This window comes from Prunus avium, chromosome 1, assembly GCF_965620075.1.
Source record: "Prunus avium chromosome 1, drPruAviu1.hap1.1, whole genome shotgun sequence".
NCBI lineage: Eukaryota > Viridiplantae > Streptophyta > Magnoliopsida > Rosales > Rosaceae > Prunus > Prunus avium.
In genome coordinates this window covers 53,632,281-53,651,359 of record NC_142284.1, presented here as the reverse complement: position 1 = coordinate 53,651,359, position 19,079 = coordinate 53,632,281, and the positions used below count along the sequence as shown (strand labels likewise).

General features: G+C 37.5%; 4 protein-coding genes across 8 annotated transcripts; 1 reads left to right on the top strand and 3 right to left on the bottom strand.

The window, feature by feature from the left end:
- The first annotated feature begins 209 nt into the window (after positions 1 to 209).
- LOC110769124 (CRC domain-containing protein TSO1-like) lies at positions 210 to 5,630 on the top strand. Of its 3 annotated transcripts, XR_015833131.1 has the most exons (13): positions 210 to 419; positions 854 to 1,008; positions 1,087 to 1,621; positions 1,742 to 1,900; positions 2,219 to 2,844; positions 2,932 to 3,006; positions 3,085 to 3,241; positions 3,341 to 3,439; positions 3,534 to 3,600; positions 4,002 to 4,185; positions 4,312 to 5,086; positions 5,177 to 5,267; positions 5,356 to 5,630. XR_015833131.1 is itself a non-coding variant. In XM_088247576.1 (12 exons), the coding sequence occupies exons 1-11, from the start codon at positions 351 to 353 to the stop codon at positions 5,063 to 5,065; spliced, it is 2,874 nt and encodes a 957-aa protein (XP_088103702.1). In that variant the 5' UTR covers positions 210 to 350; the 3' UTR covers positions 5,066 to 5,086; positions 5,177 to 5,630. The 3 variants fall into 3 exon arrangements, 2 of the variants coding, with proteins under 2 accessions (XP_088103702.1, XP_088103701.1); XM_088247576.1 differs by having other exon boundaries at positions 1,748 to 1,900; positions 5,177 to 5,630; XM_088247575.1 differs by having other exon boundaries at positions 5,177 to 5,630.
- A 656-nt stretch (positions 5,631 to 6,286) lies between these two features.
- On the bottom strand, positions 6,287 to 10,976 carry LOC110769101 (uncharacterized). Of its 3 annotated transcripts, none has more exons than XM_021973004.2 (10): positions 10,704 to 10,976; positions 10,059 to 10,136; positions 9,796 to 9,910; positions 8,720 to 8,756; positions 8,501 to 8,570; positions 8,191 to 8,295; positions 7,283 to 7,433; positions 7,086 to 7,168; positions 6,799 to 6,892; positions 6,287 to 6,717 (listed from the first exon to the last, which is right to left on the bottom strand). In XM_021973004.2, the coding sequence occupies exons 2-10, from the start codon at positions 10,087 to 10,089 to the stop codon at positions 6,627 to 6,629; spliced, it is 777 nt and encodes a 258-aa protein (XP_021828696.1). In that variant the 5' UTR covers positions 10,090 to 10,136; positions 10,704 to 10,976; the 3' UTR covers positions 6,287 to 6,626. The 3 variants fall into 3 exon arrangements, with proteins under 3 accessions (XP_021828696.1, XP_088106189.1, XP_088106193.1); XM_088250063.1 differs by lacking the exon at positions 10,704 to 10,976 and adding an exon at positions 10,404 to 10,531; XM_088250067.1 differs by lacking the exon at positions 10,059 to 10,136 and having other exon boundaries at positions 10,704 to 10,960.
- A 3,027-nt stretch (positions 10,977 to 14,003) lies between these two features.
- Positions 14,004 to 16,270, bottom strand: LOC110769126 (ammonium transporter 2 member 5-like). Its single transcript, XM_021973042.2, has 3 exons — positions 15,492 to 16,270; positions 14,992 to 15,277; positions 14,004 to 14,766 (listed from the first exon to the last, which is right to left on the bottom strand). The coding sequence occupies exons 1-3, from the start codon at positions 16,104 to 16,106 to the stop codon at positions 14,225 to 14,227; spliced, it is 1,443 nt and encodes a 480-aa protein (XP_021828734.1). The 5' UTR covers positions 16,107 to 16,270; the 3' UTR covers positions 14,004 to 14,224.
- Positions 16,271 to 17,642: 1,372 nt separating this feature from the next.
- On the bottom strand, positions 17,643 to 18,980 carry LOC110769091 (uncharacterized). The gene has a single exon (XM_021972995.2). The coding sequence runs from the start codon at positions 18,738 to 18,740 to the stop codon at positions 17,781 to 17,783; it is 960 nt and encodes a 319-aa protein (XP_021828687.2). The 5' UTR covers positions 18,741 to 18,980; the 3' UTR covers positions 17,643 to 17,780.
- Between the last annotated feature and the right edge of the window lie 99 nt (positions 18,981 to 19,079).

The window sequence follows — 19,079 nt, the reverse complement described above, 5'->3', positions numbered from 1 at the left end:
CACTCATTATAGTCTGACCTATAATATCCACCAAATTTTCAAATCTTAAATTCATAATTTTGGGCCAGGCCCAGCCTAGCCCAATTGCCGCCAGTCCACGTTAAATCACAATTCCCGCTTTGGTTTTTAAATCCCGCCGCTTCTGCCTAAACGTCTCTCTCTTTTTATTTTCTTTTTAAGCGAGAAAAACAAATTTACAAAACTAATAAATAAAAAATTGTAAAAACTCCATTTCTCAGTTCCCATTTTCTCACCATCTGTTTCAGAAGAAGTTAGTAAAGTGGGGAAAAAGAAAATGCAGGCGGAGGATTTTAGGGTTAGGGTTTGGGTTAAGTCTACGGGTTCACGCCATGGATTCACCTGAAATTAGAAAAATCAAAGCCAACACCACGTCTTCCTCAGATTCTCCCCCAGTTCAAGTAAATTGCGTTTTCTCAATTTTACTTACAAATTTCGATCCTTCTCTTTTTGGATTATGGTCTGTTGCTTCCATATTATGCTAATTGTAGATCTTTACCTACTCTTTTTTGGGTTTTTTTTTGTGCATTGGTTAATTGACGGATATGGGTTTTAGTTTAATTCTTGTGGGTTGAGGTTGGTGGGGTTGGTGCTTGGTAGTCGGTGGACTTAGGGTTTTGGGACTTTGAAATTGGGAGTTTAGTGGTGTTTAGAGAAGTTCAATTTGTGACTTTAGGGTCTTTCAGTGTGCAATCGGCTTTCTGCTGAGTGATTGTTGATCAAACCTTGAGTTGAGTCGTTTGGAGTTTGTCAAACTTGTTTGTGAAATGAGAATTTGGCAGCATTTATAGACAAAAGGAATCTCTTGTTCATGTATTTTTTTTCTTTGATTCAGGACTCACCAGTTTTCAGTTACATAAACAATCTATCACCAATACAGCCTGTGAAGGCTTCACATTTAGCACAAGGGTTCCCTGTACTTAACTCTCCTCCTCTTGTGTTCACGTCACCGCGTATAAATTCACACCGGGATACAAGTTTCCTAAAAAGGTCCAAGATCTCTTGAATTTTTAGTTCCATTTTTTGTAGACGTCTCTTTATTGACTTGACAAATTTGTGATTGATCAGGCCTCAATATCAACCATTATCCAGTGCAGAAAAGCCTAAAACACAGGATGAAGCCAAGAAATTCCTTGATGATCCAGTTGATCCCAAAATTACCCAATTGCATATGAGATTGATTACTGATTCTCAGGACTGTGAGACTAAGATTCGTGTGGAATCTCAGCAATGCAGCTCCTCAGAGGGTGTGGATGAATACTTAGCTGATCCCTCGGAAGTAGACTGTGTAGACTCTACTCAATCAGCCAGTCCATGTTTGAAACAATCAAACAATGTGCCGGAAACATTCACTGGCTCAAAGGAAACTACTTTATATGACAACAAACATAATACTGGAACAGACTTAGGGACAGAAGCAAAGGCACCATCAGAGCAGGCTAAAGAGGACCTTGAAGGAAAACAAACATTTGATGCAAAGCCTGTGAAAATTATAGAGCAAAGTGATGGGGACTTGCCATATGATGAATGCCCAAATGTTGAATCTGGTTTATCCATTGATAATGCTTACAAGAGAGAATATCGCCAACATTTGCATGATCAGGTAATTGCAGATTCTTGGCTTTACATTATAAAAATAAAAACAGTGAAAGAACTGCACTATTATTTGTGGAGAAATTATGTGATTGTTCCACATGTTCTTACAATCAATCCAACTTTTAAGTTACAGGATAGAGGAGGTAAACATCAGGATGATTGTGATCATACCCCTCAATCTCCTCCTGGACGTTTGCAGATTGTTCAGGTGTATGAAAATTCTGCTGAGAATGTTGGTGCAATCTCCAAAGGAATGATTGGGAACATGATATTGCATGCTCCTAAGGTATGCCATTACATCTGAATTCTAATGCACAATGAACAATCTCCAATGTACCCCTTTTTGGGAATCAAGAATCACATTTTCCTTTGACCACATGTCTTTTCTCTATAATTAACCAAGTTAAAAGATACAAAGATATGTTTCTAGCTACCATGATTTCTCCCTCTTCCTTTATCTTTTCCTTTATTTGCTGGAAGTATTATTCCTTTAGTGTAGTGCAAGCCCATGCCTGCAAAAGTAGCAGGCCTTTTCTTTTTGGTTATTTTATCCTGCTAGGATTTATTTACTTTTCATAGTAGAGTAACTGCAAGGTCAATGTAGGCCAGAAGTGAACAAGGTGGCATGCATAGACGTTGCCTTCAGTTTGAAGAGGCTCCTCCTTGTGCCACTGGAGAAAGAGACTGTTCTTTGAGTTCTATACAGGAGGTTAACAATTCAGAACTACCTTCCGGCACGGGAGAATCGAAGTTGGTGAAATTATCTTATGCGGACTTAAAGGCAACTTCCAAGAGACAGATGGGCACCTCATTGCCACCTCGGTATGGTGGAAACTCTCCTTCAACTGTTCCCAAGCCATCAGGTATTGGCTTGCATCTAAACAGCATAGTTAATGCTGCACCACTGGTTCGTGGTACAACAAGAAGCATAAAATTAGCAGATCACTACATTGGTGTGCAAGTTATGAAATCAGCATCTGTTATGAGCTCACATTTACCAGATAATGTGAGGAGCCGTTCAATTTCGTTGAATATGGTTGAGAAAGACTCAGCTGGTCCTGAAGACAGGGATGAATCTGAGACTTCAATTACTGCAAGTTCTGCCGTTCCCCAGTCTCCTCACACTGTGGTATTTGAGCATCATGGGCCTACACATGAGAAGAGGGGATTTGATGCTGAGAATGTTGACGATTATGAGGAGTGCAAGCAATCTAGTCCAAAAAAGAAAAGGTCAGAGGCATGGTCTTTCATTTAGTGTGGTAGGATTCATTCTTCATATTGTCTGTGGTTCAAATGTGTTCGTGTATGACCCTACAGGAAAAAAACATCAAGCACTAAAGATAGTGATGGTACCAAACGTTGCAACTGTAAGAAGACCAAATGCTTGAAACTGTAAGTTGATCTCCTTTGTGTCCTAGGAAATTCATAAGTGTGTATTTATTTGTCACATTTTAATACATTTCTGTGCAGTTATTGTGATTGTTTTGCTGCTGGAGTCTATTGTGCCGAATCTTGTGCTTGCCAAGGATGCTTCAATATAACCGATTATGAAGATACAGTTCTTGAGACAAGGCAACATATTGAATCTCGTAATCCACTTGCATTTGCTCCCAAGATTGTACAGCATGTGAGTTTCCAAAAATATTGTGGTACTAAACCCTTTCAATATAATTACTGATTGTATACCTTTCTTTAGAAATTTGATGATTGTATTTGCTCATGACAGGAAGAAGAAATTCAATTCACGCCATCCTCGGCAAGACACAAAAGAGGGTGCAATTGCAAAAAGTCAATGTGTCTTAAAAAATATTGTGAATGCTATCAGGTCTTGAATTTTGTTTCTATATTTTTATGCCACAGTGTTTCTTATCTTATCTTTTTTAATTCATCCTAAACTCTTGAGTTGCTTCATTTTAAAGGCAAATGTTGGATGCTCCAGTGGATGCCGGTGTGATGGATGTAAAAATGTTTATGGCAGGAAGGGAGGTAAGACTCTAAACCAAGAAAATGTGTTTCTTAATTCCACATGATAAAGTTTGTAGCTTTACCCTTTGTACTAGGGACAACAAAGAATATTCGATTCATACTATATAGAACTTTAGAATAGTGTCTTCTTGCCAGATAGTCTGGTATGTTGTGTTGTCAATTTGTTAAAACATGATTTCACTTGATCATCGTCTTGATAGACAATCTAGAAACAAAACACGGAAAATTGTCTGACAATAGAATATAGTATATGATGTACTTATATTTTAGAAGTTACTTTTATCTATAATGCCTCAAAAAGATGGGCTTGTGAAAGTAAACTAGAAAAATCGCCTGAAAAAGGTTATCAATTAAATCTCTATTTGTAACTTAACACTGTAAATCAATCTCCTTTTCTATAGAGTATATTCCAATAGAGCATGGTGTGGGTAAAGACAATGTTAGTGACAAAGCTGGCAAGGACAGAATAGAGAGCACATTTGATGAGAAGCTGGAAATGGTGGCAACAAAGAAAGATATTTTGTCTGCTGAGTTGTACAATTCTCACAACCTCACTCCATTGGCGCCATCATTTCAGTGCTCAGAGTAAGATTCGTTGACTTTGTAGTCCCAATTTTCCTTTGTTTCAAAAAAGTCCCAATTATCCTGAAATGCTAAATCATAATCTGATCCCTGATTAAGTCTTTATTGTTCATTTTATTTTTTGTCTAGCCATGCAAATAATGTACCGAAATCCCCGTGCCTTCCTACAAGTTACCTTCCATCACCCGAATCTGATCTTACAATCATATCATCTTATGAAAATTCTACAAGATCCCCTCTGAGACATTCAGAGAGCAGTGACATTCTTCTGGAAACAAGTAAAGAATTATCAGATTTAGGTTCTTACAATTGGCGTGTGGATTATGATAACATTGGAATAGTGGACACTTTTTCACCAAGATGCGATGCAGCCCCCACTACATGCCATATTACTCCAATGTCAGATCTTTGCTCAATGGCCATGGCGTCTTCAACATCATCCAAAACAAGTGACTGGACAAATGCTTCACAAGTTCAGCTGTGCCCTGGAAGTCATGGTCTGTCATCCGATAGTTCTCTTCATAGGCGTAGTTCACCAGTCACCCCAATGACTCGGTTAGGTGGGACGAAATCTTTCCAAGGTCTTGACTTTGAAAATGGACTTTATGACATTCTGCAAGATGACACCCCTGAGATACTGAAGGACACTTCTACTCCGATTAGGTCATTGAAAGTAAGTTCCCCCAATAAGAAGCGGGTTTCTCCTCCTCACAGCCACAATCACGAGCTTGGTGCAAGCTCTTCAGGGGCCTTGAGAAGTGGCCGCAAGTTCATATTGAAGGCTGTCCCTTCGTTCCCACCCCTTACCCCTTGTATTGGTTCCAAAGGCGGTAGTATCATTCAGAACATGAGTAATCTTCAAGATAAGGGTAGAAAGAAATGATCGACATTTATGGAGTCCACGGTGAGTCCTCATCATTCTAACACATGCTGTTAATACATAGTTCTAAAGTTGTCATCAATAATGCTAATCTTCACATGTTTCTTGTTTCAGTTTACTTCAAGGTGTCACTGTGGTGTTTACTTTTCACACTTGGGGCCAGAGAACGTTTGTTGAAACATTATGTGGGTTGAATCGTTGTCAGGTTTGAATATGGAAACGTCTTAAGATATCATATATAATTTTATTCCCTATATGTATAATGATCACAGTCGTCATTTATTGGTATATAGGTGGGTGTACCAAGTGGCTGAATTTCTGAAGGTAATAACAGAAAATTGGAAACACAACATTGTCATCTTTCTCATGATTAGCATTTCTCTGTTGTTATATTAAATCTTTCAATTGTTCAATTGGGTTAAATCCTCTATAGTTAGAGGCTATGGCTACTCTGAAATTGTCCCAATTCTGGGCAAATTGTTTTTTTATTTTTTATTTTTTATTTTTTATTTTGTAATTTAAGTTCGGGAACATTTTCATGGTTATTGGATTATAGTCGTTGCTTCCCTCTCCACTGTGTTGCCACTATCTTGTATATCAGATCAGCTGACTCGCCATTATTAAATATGTATCAATGGGCAAGCAATGACAATCTTGTAGTATAACTTATGCTTTATTCAATAAATACTTTGGTCCTCATCAATTATTAGGATCTCTTATACTTTGATATGATCGGTTCGACATTATTACATTTCTTTTCCTTTTTCCTCTTAAAAACTACTAAAATTAGGGAGAATGTGTTCAGGTTGGAAAAGGGAAGAATGAGACAATGTGTTTTAGCTAGAAGTGGCTTGTAAACCATATAGTTTGTGTTTTGCTCTTGCTTTTAGTTACCGTTTCTGTAATTTAGAGGGAATTGCTCATGATATTCAAATAGATTTGGGTTGTGGACTTGAGAGCTGGAAAGGGTCAATTTGAGTGGTAATCCAGGCTGGTCTTATGGATCTGGAGAATCCATCGGTTAATCCAGGCCTATGGACCAATCAAAATAACATATATGTAAACTTTAGGCCCAACTTACCACCACTCTAATTGGCTTTTAAAAATGAAGCACTTGTGTTGAAGGCTGAAACTGTATAGAAGTGTGAAGGCTGAAACTTTCATCATCTTCCAGTTTACATGCACCAACAACCAATTCAAATGCTAGGGTGATGCACGGAGAAATATATTCAATCACTTTATTATCAAAACAACAAAATTTCATGGATGCGGAGAAAGAGACTCTATCTAGCTCCCATACCCCACCCGAACCGAGAGCGCCCATACAAATCTCATAGCAACCAGCGCCCAATTACAAGAGTGAGACTAGGACGTTATTTGAAGAAAAAGAAAGCAACAAAAAGGAGAAGGGAGATTATAAGGCAATAGAAGCTATAAGAAATGCCACTACCGTACGTATACCCCATACCACAACCTATTCTAGTATGCCTCTTCTAATCATCTTTTATAATAATCTCCTCATTTGTATTCCCCGTGTCATCTTGCCATTCACTGATCTTTTCCGCTAGTATGATCGGGATCCCTCTAGCCCCAAACTTGCAGTTAACCAAGTACAAACTTCATCAGTCTCTTCAGGGATTGTATAGTGCCCCAGCCTGCATTGACAACCATGCATTCTTGAAATTTATATTGAAAAGAACAAAATGTAAGTCCTGAATGAAGGCAGAATCACATACCCGTTGTATGTTCTAAACATTAGATTTCGAAATCCTGCTGAACTTAAGACCTGTGCAGATTTCTCTCCATGTCCATATGCGACCACATCATCGCCTGCAATGAAGAATGAAGGCATCACATACATTTGTACCTAAAAACTTGGGAATTACAATTTTAACAAAACAACCTGAACAATCAGTAACTTGCAACTTCTTCTATATGATTTTTGGGGATGGGAGGTGGGTGGAGAGAGCCTCCAAGGAAGAATTGAGTCTATAAGTACCATATATGAGAAGAATATTTCTACCTAAGCCATGACATAGCAAAGTGGGCAAGGATGCTGCACGCCTTGCAGCCTCATTTGACGCTTCCATCCGGTTCCTCAAAGTTCTACAGATAGAGCAAAAAAGCAAAGAACTACTGAGATGAACTGACTGTTAATAGCTTGTGCTTATGTGTTGTGCATAAGCAAATTTATGTTAGTGCACACGACAGAAGCTGAACCTTGAACATGGAAGCCATCCACTTAGACCAACGATTGCACTTAGGTTAACTGGGTATGGATTTCCATTCCCATATTGCCCTAAAACATGGCACGTGGCAGAGTAGAGGGCAGTTGCAGCACCCATACTGAAGCCCCCAACACCGAGTTTTACTGTTCATAATAGTACAATTCACACGAGTCACATAAAGCATTTGTGATTCCTACAAAAGCAATTACCTGAATAACACATTATTTTACACAGTTAATCATTTTACAAGAACATCTAATCCCCAACTTTAATGTAACATCATTAATTATCCTCCCCATAGATTTTTATGGTAATAACTGAGAAACAACCAGTTTCCTCCAGTCTAATTCTACGTGAAAAGTTACCATATTATTGATTGCATATATCTTTGCTAGTCCTGACAACCTTGACAAGTCAGAGATATTTCAATAGTAAATGTGAAGATCACGTGAGAGTACATAATTCGATTGGTAAAATGCAATTATGCAATGAACTGATTCAATAATACAAACAAAACTAAATAAACATGATGAGAAAAATACAGAAGATATTAGGGAGAACCGATCAGTATATATTTTTCCTTAGTTAAGTCATGATTCATGAAAGCTGTATGAACAAGATTAAATAAGTTCACTATAGTTCAGTGGAGGATCAGGGGAAGATGGAATCTGCAGAGAAATTTGACTATGTCATTCTATATCTTCATTCTAACAAGGTAAAAATAGTTTGAAACCTGAGTACAGGTCTACAATCCCAGACCTCTTTATATTTTCTTTTCTATCTCTACCAAGATATATCAATGCCCCAATATCTTATTTATAAATCCTTTAACTGGAAATGTTTCTAACAAATATAACTAAGATACTAGAGTTTTAAGAGCTTTCAAGAAAAGGAACTTACTATCAGCAGGCTCTGTTGACAAAAGATTTGCAACATGCGCTGCTGAGGCATCTAACCCCTCCATATCATCAGGAGCATCTTCTGAAATGTCCCCCATGTCAAACCCTGTAATAAATCACTCAAACACTTTAGATTATGTTTTACATATACAATATGAAAAGAAATATAAACCAAACTTTTACCCTAGTTACTGGATGACATGTATCTTTAGGCAATCAATGTCCATGTGATAAAGCTCACAGATAATCTAGAATTTCATGATGGATTTCAGCACGAAGATAAATACAGAAAATATAGCAATAAATCTTACAGGCAGTGCAAGGAAATCCACCAAATAATGCTACAGGACGAGAAGGGGCAGTAGGACAAATCCACTTAATCTGTATAATAATATAAACAGAAACAGCCAATGAATACTATTAAACAAACTTAGTAGCATATTCTCTAAATAGAAGGTTTAAGGCTGCTGGTGATGAATGTTGAATATGCATGTGCATAATGACAAAATGAAACTTAAAGTCACCCTTACATTTGGAAGAGGAAGGGTTTCCAAAAGCTGGGACCAGCTGCAAAACAAAGCACAAAATGGAAATAATGCAGCTTAGTCACTAATGATTAACCAAACTAATAACACAATACTTTGAGTCCAATGGCTAGAAGGTTGGTAGCACACTTCAAGCTTGAAAATAATTACAGTATCATTTAAGAAACACTTCTTAGTAGCATATCAAATCTAATTTGGGGAGCACATATAATCAAGGTTAAGCATAAACCTAATCGATAATTGTACAAGTTTGATGCTATTTGGATATATCTGTTTTAGCTCAAAACGGTTCAATCATCTTTCACTAAAGGAATAATGATGATTAATTAGTCCTGCATCTGTACTATATAAATTATTAATGAATAGTATATTTCAATTTGATACACTTGAAAGGGCAACTAAGCTAGTGAAGAAGTGGTCCCCTATCGTAGGCCTCGGAATATTCAAATACTTGATTCATGACCTCCCCAACATCAATTCGAATGTAAAGAAGAGGAAGGAAAAGACAACCGATCACATTGTCTTTTGGTTCATGGAAGTATTGCGGTCCCCCATCAATTCGATCAGAAATAGAATCTTCTAAAATGCAACAGAATCAAGGACTTAGTTAAATAACAGACTTTGCTAGATCAGGAGAAAGACATTGACATTCTCCAATTCCCCTTCTTTTGTCTTTTATGTGGAAACAAACAAGTCCACCATGCTCTTCAGGCATATGCTCATTTAAAAGGGAAAGGAATCAATCAACCCACACCATGTTTCATATAAAGAGAGAATATCAGGTTCAAGTAGGTGATTATAAAACTCCACATTCTTAAAATCACAACTACTGATCCATGCACGTCCACAAACCCTGCTGAGTAAAACATAACAGCTGTATTGCATGTATAAATCTGAAATGGAAAGCTACAAGTTAATCATGCATAGGAATTTCAATTCCACTGATGAATTGGTTTAACGGGAACAAGTTTCACCTAAAAACAGAGACAAATTATCACAAGCACCCATTCTTAAATCACAATAGCACATTTTTATTGTCTGCAAAAGAATAGCATTAATACCTTGAGCCCTTATCTCCAAGGCCATGTAGCCAAACTATAGTCGCTTGGTGGTTCCCTTTGGGCCTGACCACATGGGTCCTTCCAAACTCAAACGTCCTTCTAGGAGTTCTACTACCTGACATATTGAAGCAAAAACTTTTAAAACATAAAACCAGCAGGCCTAATGATCAAGATATGGGCAAGAACCAACAATAAGTAGTCTTTACAAATAACTTTACTCCATATACAAATAATATAGACACCAGCACAGGAAAATGACTAACCAGAACCAGTATTGGAGGTATTGTAGCTCATCCCTTCCAACCTAAAATATGCGATATGCACACACCTAAGGTGACTTCCTGCAATGAGGAAAACCAATATTGGCCATATCTATTTATACCCATATAGGGGGGTGAATATGTAATAAAACCCATGAATCTGTATAAGTCACTCCTTACACCGGTTATACACTGCTCCTAAAAAATATATATCAGAAAGGGAAAGGCACCCAAGTAACGAAGGGACAGGAAAAGCTAGTAGGCTTTATGAGCAAATAAGTGACATTAGATGAAAGCACATCAATGCAGAAAATGAACTATCGAAGACTTTGAGAATGCAAAGCTCACAAAGATTGAAAGAGAGAATCTTTGCTAGTGGCCAGCGGGCAAAGTAAAGCACTTCAACTACAGCAACCCAAGAATACAACCACAAATCACATTTCTTCCTGGAAGAAGAAAGAAAGTTCCATTTTTTTTTCTCCAAAAGAAAATCAAAATGGCATTTTATATAAATGGCTGATGAGTGACAGATACCCATTAAACAAAAACAGAAGTTGAAATGTTCACAAAAGGATCTAAGAAAAATATATAAACTGAATATTGCCAGTGAAAAAGAAAAAGTGAGGTTTAAGCTTTTTTTGTACCAACCTGGTATGGGACTAAACCCAAAAGAATATGGGCTTTCCCCTTTCTCCTCTGTTTTTGCCTTTCTTTCTTTCCCACAACTTTCTGTCACTCTCTTTCTCACTGCTTTTATTTTGTTTGTTCATACGAATCATACCTCAAAAACCAGCCACAAGCACACACAGATGGAAACCTACAAGGTCTGAAAACTAATCATTTTCTTACAGGTTTTTCCCAAATGCCCAGACCAAAATGCCCTTTCCATGTCCACTTCTTTTAACCTGGCTCATACTGTAACAGATTTTTTTTTCTTTTTCTTTTTTGTAATTTTCATAAACATAATGTTAGCTAAATTCAACTTTTCCCACTTTATAAAATTAAGAAAGATAAAAACTTTAGTAGGTTTACAGTTTAAAGCAGAAAGAAACAACGAGGACATTAAGAAAAGAAGGAAGAAAGAAGAGAATGAACTTCTTCATCTCTATTTCTCATTTCTCTTTTTAACTAAAAATATTAGAGTTTTTATATTTAAACCCACATTTCTCTTGATTCACCCCATATTTTAAGTTCACCCCAACTTCTAATTCAAATTTTCACAATTTCTAAGAAAACCCCACTATCTTCCTAAACTACCTCTAAAGTACGCACCCAATAGAAAATAAAAAAATAAAAAACTCATCAACTTCGCACCCCACACCCCGCTATCTTGCCCCTCACCACTCACCTCAACCTCGCATTACTTAAAGAGATAAAAACATTGTTGTCAAACTTAATTGACGAGCCACAAGCCACTATTTGTATACCATATTTAGGGTTTGTGAAGAGAAGATGAGAGTGTAATAGGTTTCTTTGATTGAAAAAGAATAGTAATATGGCAATAGGGTGTATAGGAGTTTGTATTTTTCTAAAACTTAATATAAAGAATGGTGGGGTGTTTGTATAAATATACTAGGGTTAAGTATTAAATTACATGACCTTTTTTTGTCTTTTTACACAATAATAAAACTTAAGAACTTAATGATTTAAGTATTGGGATGAATAAAGAAAAGTGTGGAGTTTAAATAGAAAAACTCAAAAATTATGTCAATTCACTTGGAGTATAAATTAATCCATAAAGAATTTTAATAAGACTTTTTTTTACACAAGTTTAATAAGACATTTTAAATTCTCATCCAATGACTTAAAATAAATTCAGCACCAACAAAAAATGTCTTTGTAAAAGTTTGAGAACAAATGCAAACACTTTTTCTGCTTTTTCTCCCCCCCCCCCCCCCCCCCCCCCAAAAAAAAAGAATACGTACATAGGGCACATAAGTCATTTATGAACCATGGAATAGAATCTCCTTAGAAAAATAAATTTTCATTTTCATTAAATAAAAGGCTTAAAAATTCTCTATTTTTAATCTTAAAATGTTTTAAATTCACCTAGTTGACAAATGGCATTTAATTTGTTTCCCACACCTCTATCTGTCGACGTGTATGTGATGCCAACTCTCATTGGTCATAGACTCATAGGCCTCTTGCAATTGTAAGCATATTTCTCCACTTTTTTTTCTTTTCTTTTTTTACAAGAGAAAATTGAGCTAATATTTCTTTTGCAGATATCCGATTCAAAGATTTATCAAATCCCCATTTCATGTTGATTTTCTTGAACTCTTTATGGTTATATTTAAAAGAGTTAAATTCGAACTCTCAACCTATTTTAATTCTAACCCACTTACTCATTGGTCCCTCATCACTCGAAGTATATTTACTCGAACTTTGAAAATGAAAAAGAGAGTTTGTCCGCTTGAAGGAAAAAGATTGATGACTTCTTTCTTTTTTATCCCAAATTAACGTCTTAGGTGTAATGTACAGGTCTTCATCATCCAGCTAAATTATTTAGGACGAAGAAAAAGTCCTAAAGTTTTTGTGCTTTGTTTTATGTAACTTTGAGATGTCCCTTTTAAGTTGTCAACTCACACTCATTGAAAGCAGAATCAATGGTTATTGTATTTGTGTGCAAGGAGAGCAACTTTGGTTTAATACACAAAAAGTGACTCGCAATCTTCTTTGCCTTTGGAATAATCATGGGATGGGGCTCAGACAGATTTTGCACTCATGCTTTCTGGTTATTTAACCTATAAATCACATACTGTGATTCCTTTAGTCTGCATCAAAGCCTAAACAATTCAATATTGTGACCTAATTAATGCCTCGAAATGGAGATTAGACTAAAAGTTAACGATTCTTAACGAATAATATTTCGGTTTGTCGGGCATTTTCTGAATTTTTATATCATTTACACATCCCACATGTTCTCCACTCTGCAGGTTCCTTGTTCATTAAGGTGGTATTTTTATAAATTATAGGGTTCAAATTCTTGTGCCAAATGCCAGTTTGTGACAACTATAAGATATATAATACATATACAAAAGTACAAACAGGTTTCAGTGTGCTTGTTGAACAAGGTGCCCAGGTAGGTACTCATGTGACTTAGGGCTTAAAATGTTTTCCGTACAAAAAACAACTATATGTATATATGGCCTAGCCTGTTGCTTCTGCAGTTCTGCTGGGCCCGAAGTTACTGGACTATCCCTAGTCTTGATGCTTGGGTTGCCCTCGGTTTGAAAAACTAAATCAAACGGTTCACATAAATATCCATTGGGTGTCTTGGGATTTCGAACCTCTAACCACATGAGTGAAGTAGAGGTGGAAGAGCTTAACCAATTGAGATATACCTCATCGGCTTCTTAGTAACAATTTTAGTTTTGGTTCTTCCTCCTAATGAGGTCCAGCTTTTTGGTGCTGTTATAAGTCTTTTCTACTTGGTTGGCAGTTTGTTTTGTTTCTTGCTTGGTCTGTTCCCTTTGCTGCTTTGTAGTTTGTTGCTTTTTTAGGCTGTGGCGGGTTGTTTCTAATTGCTGCATTCTAACTTGGATTTTTTCTTTGTTTGGTGTTGAATGATGCATTATTTATTTACCAGAAACAAAATAGCATATAGTTTTCTTTTCAGCTGAATTTATATGCAGATATATAGCTTTTAAAAAATCCTAATTATTGGGGTTAGCTTGTCATCATTTTCTTTTTTTTATTTGGTTCAGATGAAAGTACAATTTGATGTTAAATTTTAGCATATATGATTCTTAATGCCAATTTTATGTCTGGGAAATTTTAAATAAGAGAGAAACGATGATGATAGCTGTGGTGTTGACAGTGATGTTATGATAAAGAGTATTTATAGTGGTATGATTTAACTAAATAAGATATGTAATAGCCAGATGGTCAACTCTGTTTTTTATGCACAATTCAACATGGCCTTGTTGATCAAGTGTTCTATTTAAAATTGGATTATTTTATTGAAATTTTCTTGAGGAAATTTAGAGCATGTTGCAGGAATTACTGCAAAATTATTAATTTACACATCCAGAAAAGGGAGAGAGAGAGATAGGAGCTCAATCAGAATCTGGCAATGTCTCAAGTACAAATGGAATTCAACATTACAAAGCTTTTATACTTGAAGATTCTGTTGAGCCTAGAGCATTTGGAACACCAATCCTATGAAGTTAGGCCATCTCAATTTGGCCAGCAGCATGTCTACTTTTGGCTGATGACTCAATATCATATCCATACCTAGAATTTTCAAGCTTTTCACCTTGACCCCAGATGGCATAAGCTTCTTCCCCATGAGCTGCTTCATCACCTATCTCCATATCCTCATCGGACATTCTTAGAGGCACGATGAATTGGATCAAAAGACATAGAAGGCTGGTAACTACAACATTTAGTATGACAATGTAAAATATCCCAAGAAGTTGAATTCCCAGTTGACGAAACCCGGTATGGACAACTCCCATTTGGAAACCATAGAATAGGCCAACATACTGTTCATATGAGGTAGTGAACAGGAAGCAGAGCCTTGGATGGGCAAAGAGACCAGTGAGGATTCCACCAAGGGCGCCGGCGATGGCATGAGTGTGCAGAACAGCCATTGTGTCATCAACTTTTTGAAGGAGCAAAGATTTCTTGTGGACAACCATCATGGTGAACCAAGGAATTGAGCCAGAACATAGCCCCATTAGTATGGCTGCCCATCCTTGCACAACTCCTACATGAGATTGAAAGTGCAACAAAGGATATCATTAATATATCTATCATTCTTCTCCTTTTTTCTGATATAGAAGTCATACATTTAAACTTTTAATTTGGTATTGTAGATTAATCATGCATTTTCTTCCATGCCACTAAAATTAGGGACAATGGCTGTTAGTAATTGGTACTAATTTTTTTATGCTTAGACATGTGTGCTGGTTTTGTAGCTTTGTGAACTTACCAGCAGCTGGGGTGATGCAAACCAAACCAGTGATCATGCCTTGAACTGCCCCGATGACCGAAGGCTTGCGGAAAAAAATGAGGTCAAGCATGAGCCAAGTGAGCAAACTGGTAGCAGTGCATACATGAGTGTTCAAGACAGCCAAGGAAGCATCAACACTGACTACATAAGGGTCTCCTCCATTGAACCCTGTCCAGCCCATCCAGAGCAGTCCTGCACCAGTCAACATAAGAAGAATGTTGTTGGGAGGGAATCTTTCCCTGTCCTTGTTAGAACGAGGACCAACCTGCATCATCGAATTAGATTCCACATGATCATCATATTTTCAAGCAAATGTAGAAATGAACTGAAACTTTTTTTATACAATGGTGTTATGTGAAACATAAGGGAGACTTCAAACTTGAAGAGAAAGTAATTTTGGTACATAATATTCTTCATATAACAGATTAGCAATTGAAAGAAAGAAAACCAAGGTGAATGAGTAAGAAGGTTTTTCCTACCCAATAGGCTGCTGTGAAACCAGCAACTCCAGAAGACAAATGGATCACAAACCCACCAGAATAATCTATCAGTCCTTTCTTGAAGAGGAAACCATTAGGGCTCCAGATACTAAATGCTCCAATGGTGTATGAAAAGGTCAACCACAAAGGCACAAACAGCATCCAAGCATAAAAGTTCATCCTACCCAAGAGGGCCCCAGCAATCAAAATCAAAGTAATTGCTGCGAACACAAATTGGAAATACACCATTGTAGCATTTGGGAACTTCCCACTAAATGCCTGCTCCAGGAGATACTTTTGGTTCAATGCCACATCAGCTCTCCCCCAAAATGGAACTCCCTTAATCAGAGGATCCCCAAATGACATATGATATCCCCACCCAACCCAACAAACAAGAACACAAGCAAATGCATAGAGTGCCATGAAAGCTGAATTCACAGCCCATTTCTTCTTCACTGCACCGCCATATAGGATTATGAGCCCCGGGACACTCTGGAGGCCAACCAGCGTCGCGGCTGTCAGCTGCCACGCGTTGTCAGCTTTGTTCATCCAGTCCGGACTAGCAGGATCCGGTAGGAGGTTGATAGGCAGAGGTGGATAGGTGCTGTTGCTCATTTTGCTTTCCTTTTCTCACTCCAAAATTTATGTGTCACACCCTAACACTACACAAAATGTGCTCTTGATCAAGCTATGTGGTGAAACTTGTGGATTTAGCACCAATCAAGTTGTGCTTTTATGTTAGAGGATTGGGGTTTTGTTTCTCACGAAAAGCTGTCACTGTGATGTATAATCTTTGGTTTCATTTGAACTCATCATTTGATTTGTTGTTGCTAAACGATGTGTTCTTTTTCTGTCTTAGGTGCCCAACTGCTACATGCAGTTTTGGACATTTGGCGGGTATTCCAACCGCTCTTAACGGTATTTCCAATGATGCCCTTTAGCCGTTTTGGTCTCACTCCCAATCACAAAGTAGAGCACATCATAGTTAGAGGTGAAAAAAAGTTTAAATATTATTAGTGGAATATTAAACAGAAAGAGGTGATGATCAAAAGGGATCAAAGCAAACATGGAAAGTTTGTCTTTGACAGGAGGACATGGGGAGCTCCAAATGGTTTGTATTTACATAAAAGCATTTGCATGGGACCTTTTTTTTTTATGACAGCTTAACACCAGAAGACAACCAAGTTTAAATTCTAAAATTCCAAGGCATCAACCATTTTAAGAAAAATAATTTAAAATAAAAAGAGTTAAAAATTCGGGTGGGAATGTATGAAGTAAAAATTGGAATCATTCAAGGGTATTAGAAATATCGACAGAAAATTTGAGGGTTTTGGATATTGACAAAGATATCGATATTACGATAAATATTTTTTTTAGGTCAGATATTAAGATAAATATTTGACTTTGATGAAATCTTTGAGTAAAATGCACACCAAAAACGTGTAGAAATGATGGTTCTTAAAAAGTTGAAGATAGATTAGATATTTCATATCATGATTATACTGTCCATATTATGTTTTACTCCTTTTTTTTCCAGAGGAATTTACTAGTTTTGGTGACTAGAATAATAATAAATTTTTTTAAAGAAAATTGGGTTGACCACTTTAAAAATGTATGGGTGGAATCTATATGATCTGGATCATCCAGTCTCAGAGTCATTCTCTGTGTCTTTGGAATATGAATCAGATGTTTGAAGGTGCACCAAACACACAAATAGCTAATTTTGATACACCAAACTTTTTTAGCAATTGGTATTGTATTTGTATGAAGATGATGTATTGAATTTTCTTCACTTTTTGTTTCTTCATGTAGCAATTTTCTGAGTTTTGCTATATGCACATGAACAGAAAATAGTTGAACTTGAACTTAAGCAGGTCGTCTGTCAGGATTAATTAACATGACATTTCGATTACCTTAATAACACCATGTGGCGGTATTAGGGTCACGCCTTACCGTTATGATTAGGAACTATGAAATCCAACCATTTTTGGGTTCTCTAATTTTACCTGAACTATTTCTTATTTTCTTCTGGTGTTTCTGGAATTAATCAATAATCTTGATATTTCCTCTATTTTTCACTGTTTTCTAATTATTCTATATTTAAGTTTGATGCTTTTGCTCCCTGTATAGACTTATTATTTTTGGAAGGGGAACTTTTTGAGATTAATGTTTTGAAAGAGAGAGAGGTCTCTCACATTATAAAGCACCTTCTGTAAAACAAAGTCTGAACAAAGGGACATAACATAAACTCCAAAACTAATAATAGCTGTCTCTCTCTGCTACCAGTTACTACCACTGGGAAAACATGGGGTTTCCATCCACATAAGAATCCAAGTCAGCATCCAAGATCTTCTTCAGCAGCAAAGCCGCCATCTCTCGAGCTCGAGCCGATCCTCTGACTGAAATATCAGCTATCAAAGTTGAGAAGTCCGGCAGCCTCAAAGCATCTCTCACACAGCCCTCACTTTCCTCAAACAGGAGAAGCAGGATGTCAGCTGCACCCTCCTTGCTCAGCATGCACCTCCCCTTCAACACATCTACCATCTTACTCACAATCTGGTCAGTTTTTCTCAGAGCATTCAATCCTTCATCGAACCTTGCAAGAAGGGCTAGAACCAGAAGAGAAGTTCCAGCTAGATCCTCGCCATCGGTGCTCTCCACCACTTGGATAAGAGCTTGAACAGCTCCTTCTCTCACTGCCAGTGTGCAGTTCCCGTGGAACCGGACAAGCTCGGCTAGAGAGCTAAGGAGGTGATGAACAGCAGGACAGCGGGGACCGGCAATGGCCTTGACAAGCAACTGGATGGTGCCTGCCACCCCAAACTTGGCCTTGTTCTTGTCAAGCATTGCCAAACTGCAAACCAGAGACGAAGCAACTCTGCCAGACTCTTCTGAGTTCAAGGTGGCAATTATGGAATTCAGGTGGTGAATGGTTTCGATATCTGCAAGAGATTGCTTTAGATCAGGGTTGAGGGAGAGGTTGAAGAGGATGGACAATGAGAGAATCTGAATGATGTTGGAGGAAGATTTTGAGAGCGTAAGTAAGGCGGGGATGGCTCCTTCTGTTAGCGCAAGCAAGTTCCTGTTTAGGGGGCTGACCTTGGTGATGGAAACTAGGGTCTGAAGAGCTTTTTGCTCCGCTTCATGAGAGTCTGATGACTGTGCCTCAGAGAGGCACTGCCTGATCACCTCACGAACCCGGGCAGACGACATTGTTTGCAGCACTGGTTTCAGAGTAGGGCTTGGCATGCTTAAAGAGTCTTCAGGGTTGAGGCTTATGCATTCCAACTTACCAAGAAAAATGATTTACCCAAGTTGAGACTTTAAGACAAAATCGTAGATGATTCCAATGCTTAGTTGAATAGGGTTCTTGGAATATCCTCCAAAATCTTTGGTCTTTCGGGTCCCCATAACAAGCAATTTTGGAGCATTGTATCGAGCTTCACGAGTTCCCAAATACAGAGGACAAAGACATGCAGCAAATACTAAGCGATCCAATGGGCAATGGCTCTAATCTAATTGGCTGAAAAGAATCACATCCAAATTACTCCTCTTTACCCTTCACTTTTTACTGGTATTGCCTTAGAA

Bases quoted from the DNA above. Each gene is read 5' to 3' on its own strand.
- LOC110769124 (XM_088247575.1), top strand. From the start codon at position 351: ATGGATTCACCTGAAATTAGAAAAATCAAAGCCAACACCACGTCTTCC. The intron at 420-853 runs GTAAATTGCGTT...TCTTTGATTCAG, and splicing joins CAGATTCTCCCCCAGTTCAA to GACTCACCAGTTTTCAGTTA. The intron at 1,622-1,741 runs GTAATTGCAGAT...CCAACTTTTAAG, and splicing joins GCCAACATTTGCATGATCAG to TTACAGGATAGAGGAGGTAA.
- LOC110769101 (XM_021973004.2), bottom strand. From the start codon at position 10,089: ATGAGCTACAATACCTCCAATACTGGTTCTG. The intron at 9,911-10,058 runs GTTAGTCATTTT...TCAATATGTCAG, and splicing joins TACCTCCAATACTGGTTCTG to GTAGTAGAACTCCTAGAAGG. The intron at 8,757-9,795 runs GTATTAATGCTA...TTTGTTTTGCAG, and splicing joins CTTGGAGATAAGGGCTCAAG to CTGGTCCCAGCTTTTGGAAA.
- LOC110769126 (XM_021973042.2), bottom strand. From the start codon at position 16,106: ATGAGCAACAGCACCTATCCACCTCTGCCTATCAACCTCCTACCGGAT. The intron at 15,278-15,491 runs GTAGGAAAAACC...TCGATGATGCAG, and splicing joins GTTTCACAGCAGCCTATTGG to GTTGGTCCTCGTTCTAACAA. The intron at 14,767-14,991 runs GTAAGTTCACAA...AATCTCATGTAG, and splicing joins TTGCATCACCCCAGCTGCTG to GAGTTGTGCAAGGATGGGCA.
- LOC110769091 (XM_021972995.2), bottom strand. From the start codon at position 18,740: ATGCCAAGCCCTACTCTGAAACCAGTGCTGCAAACAATGTCGTCTGCC.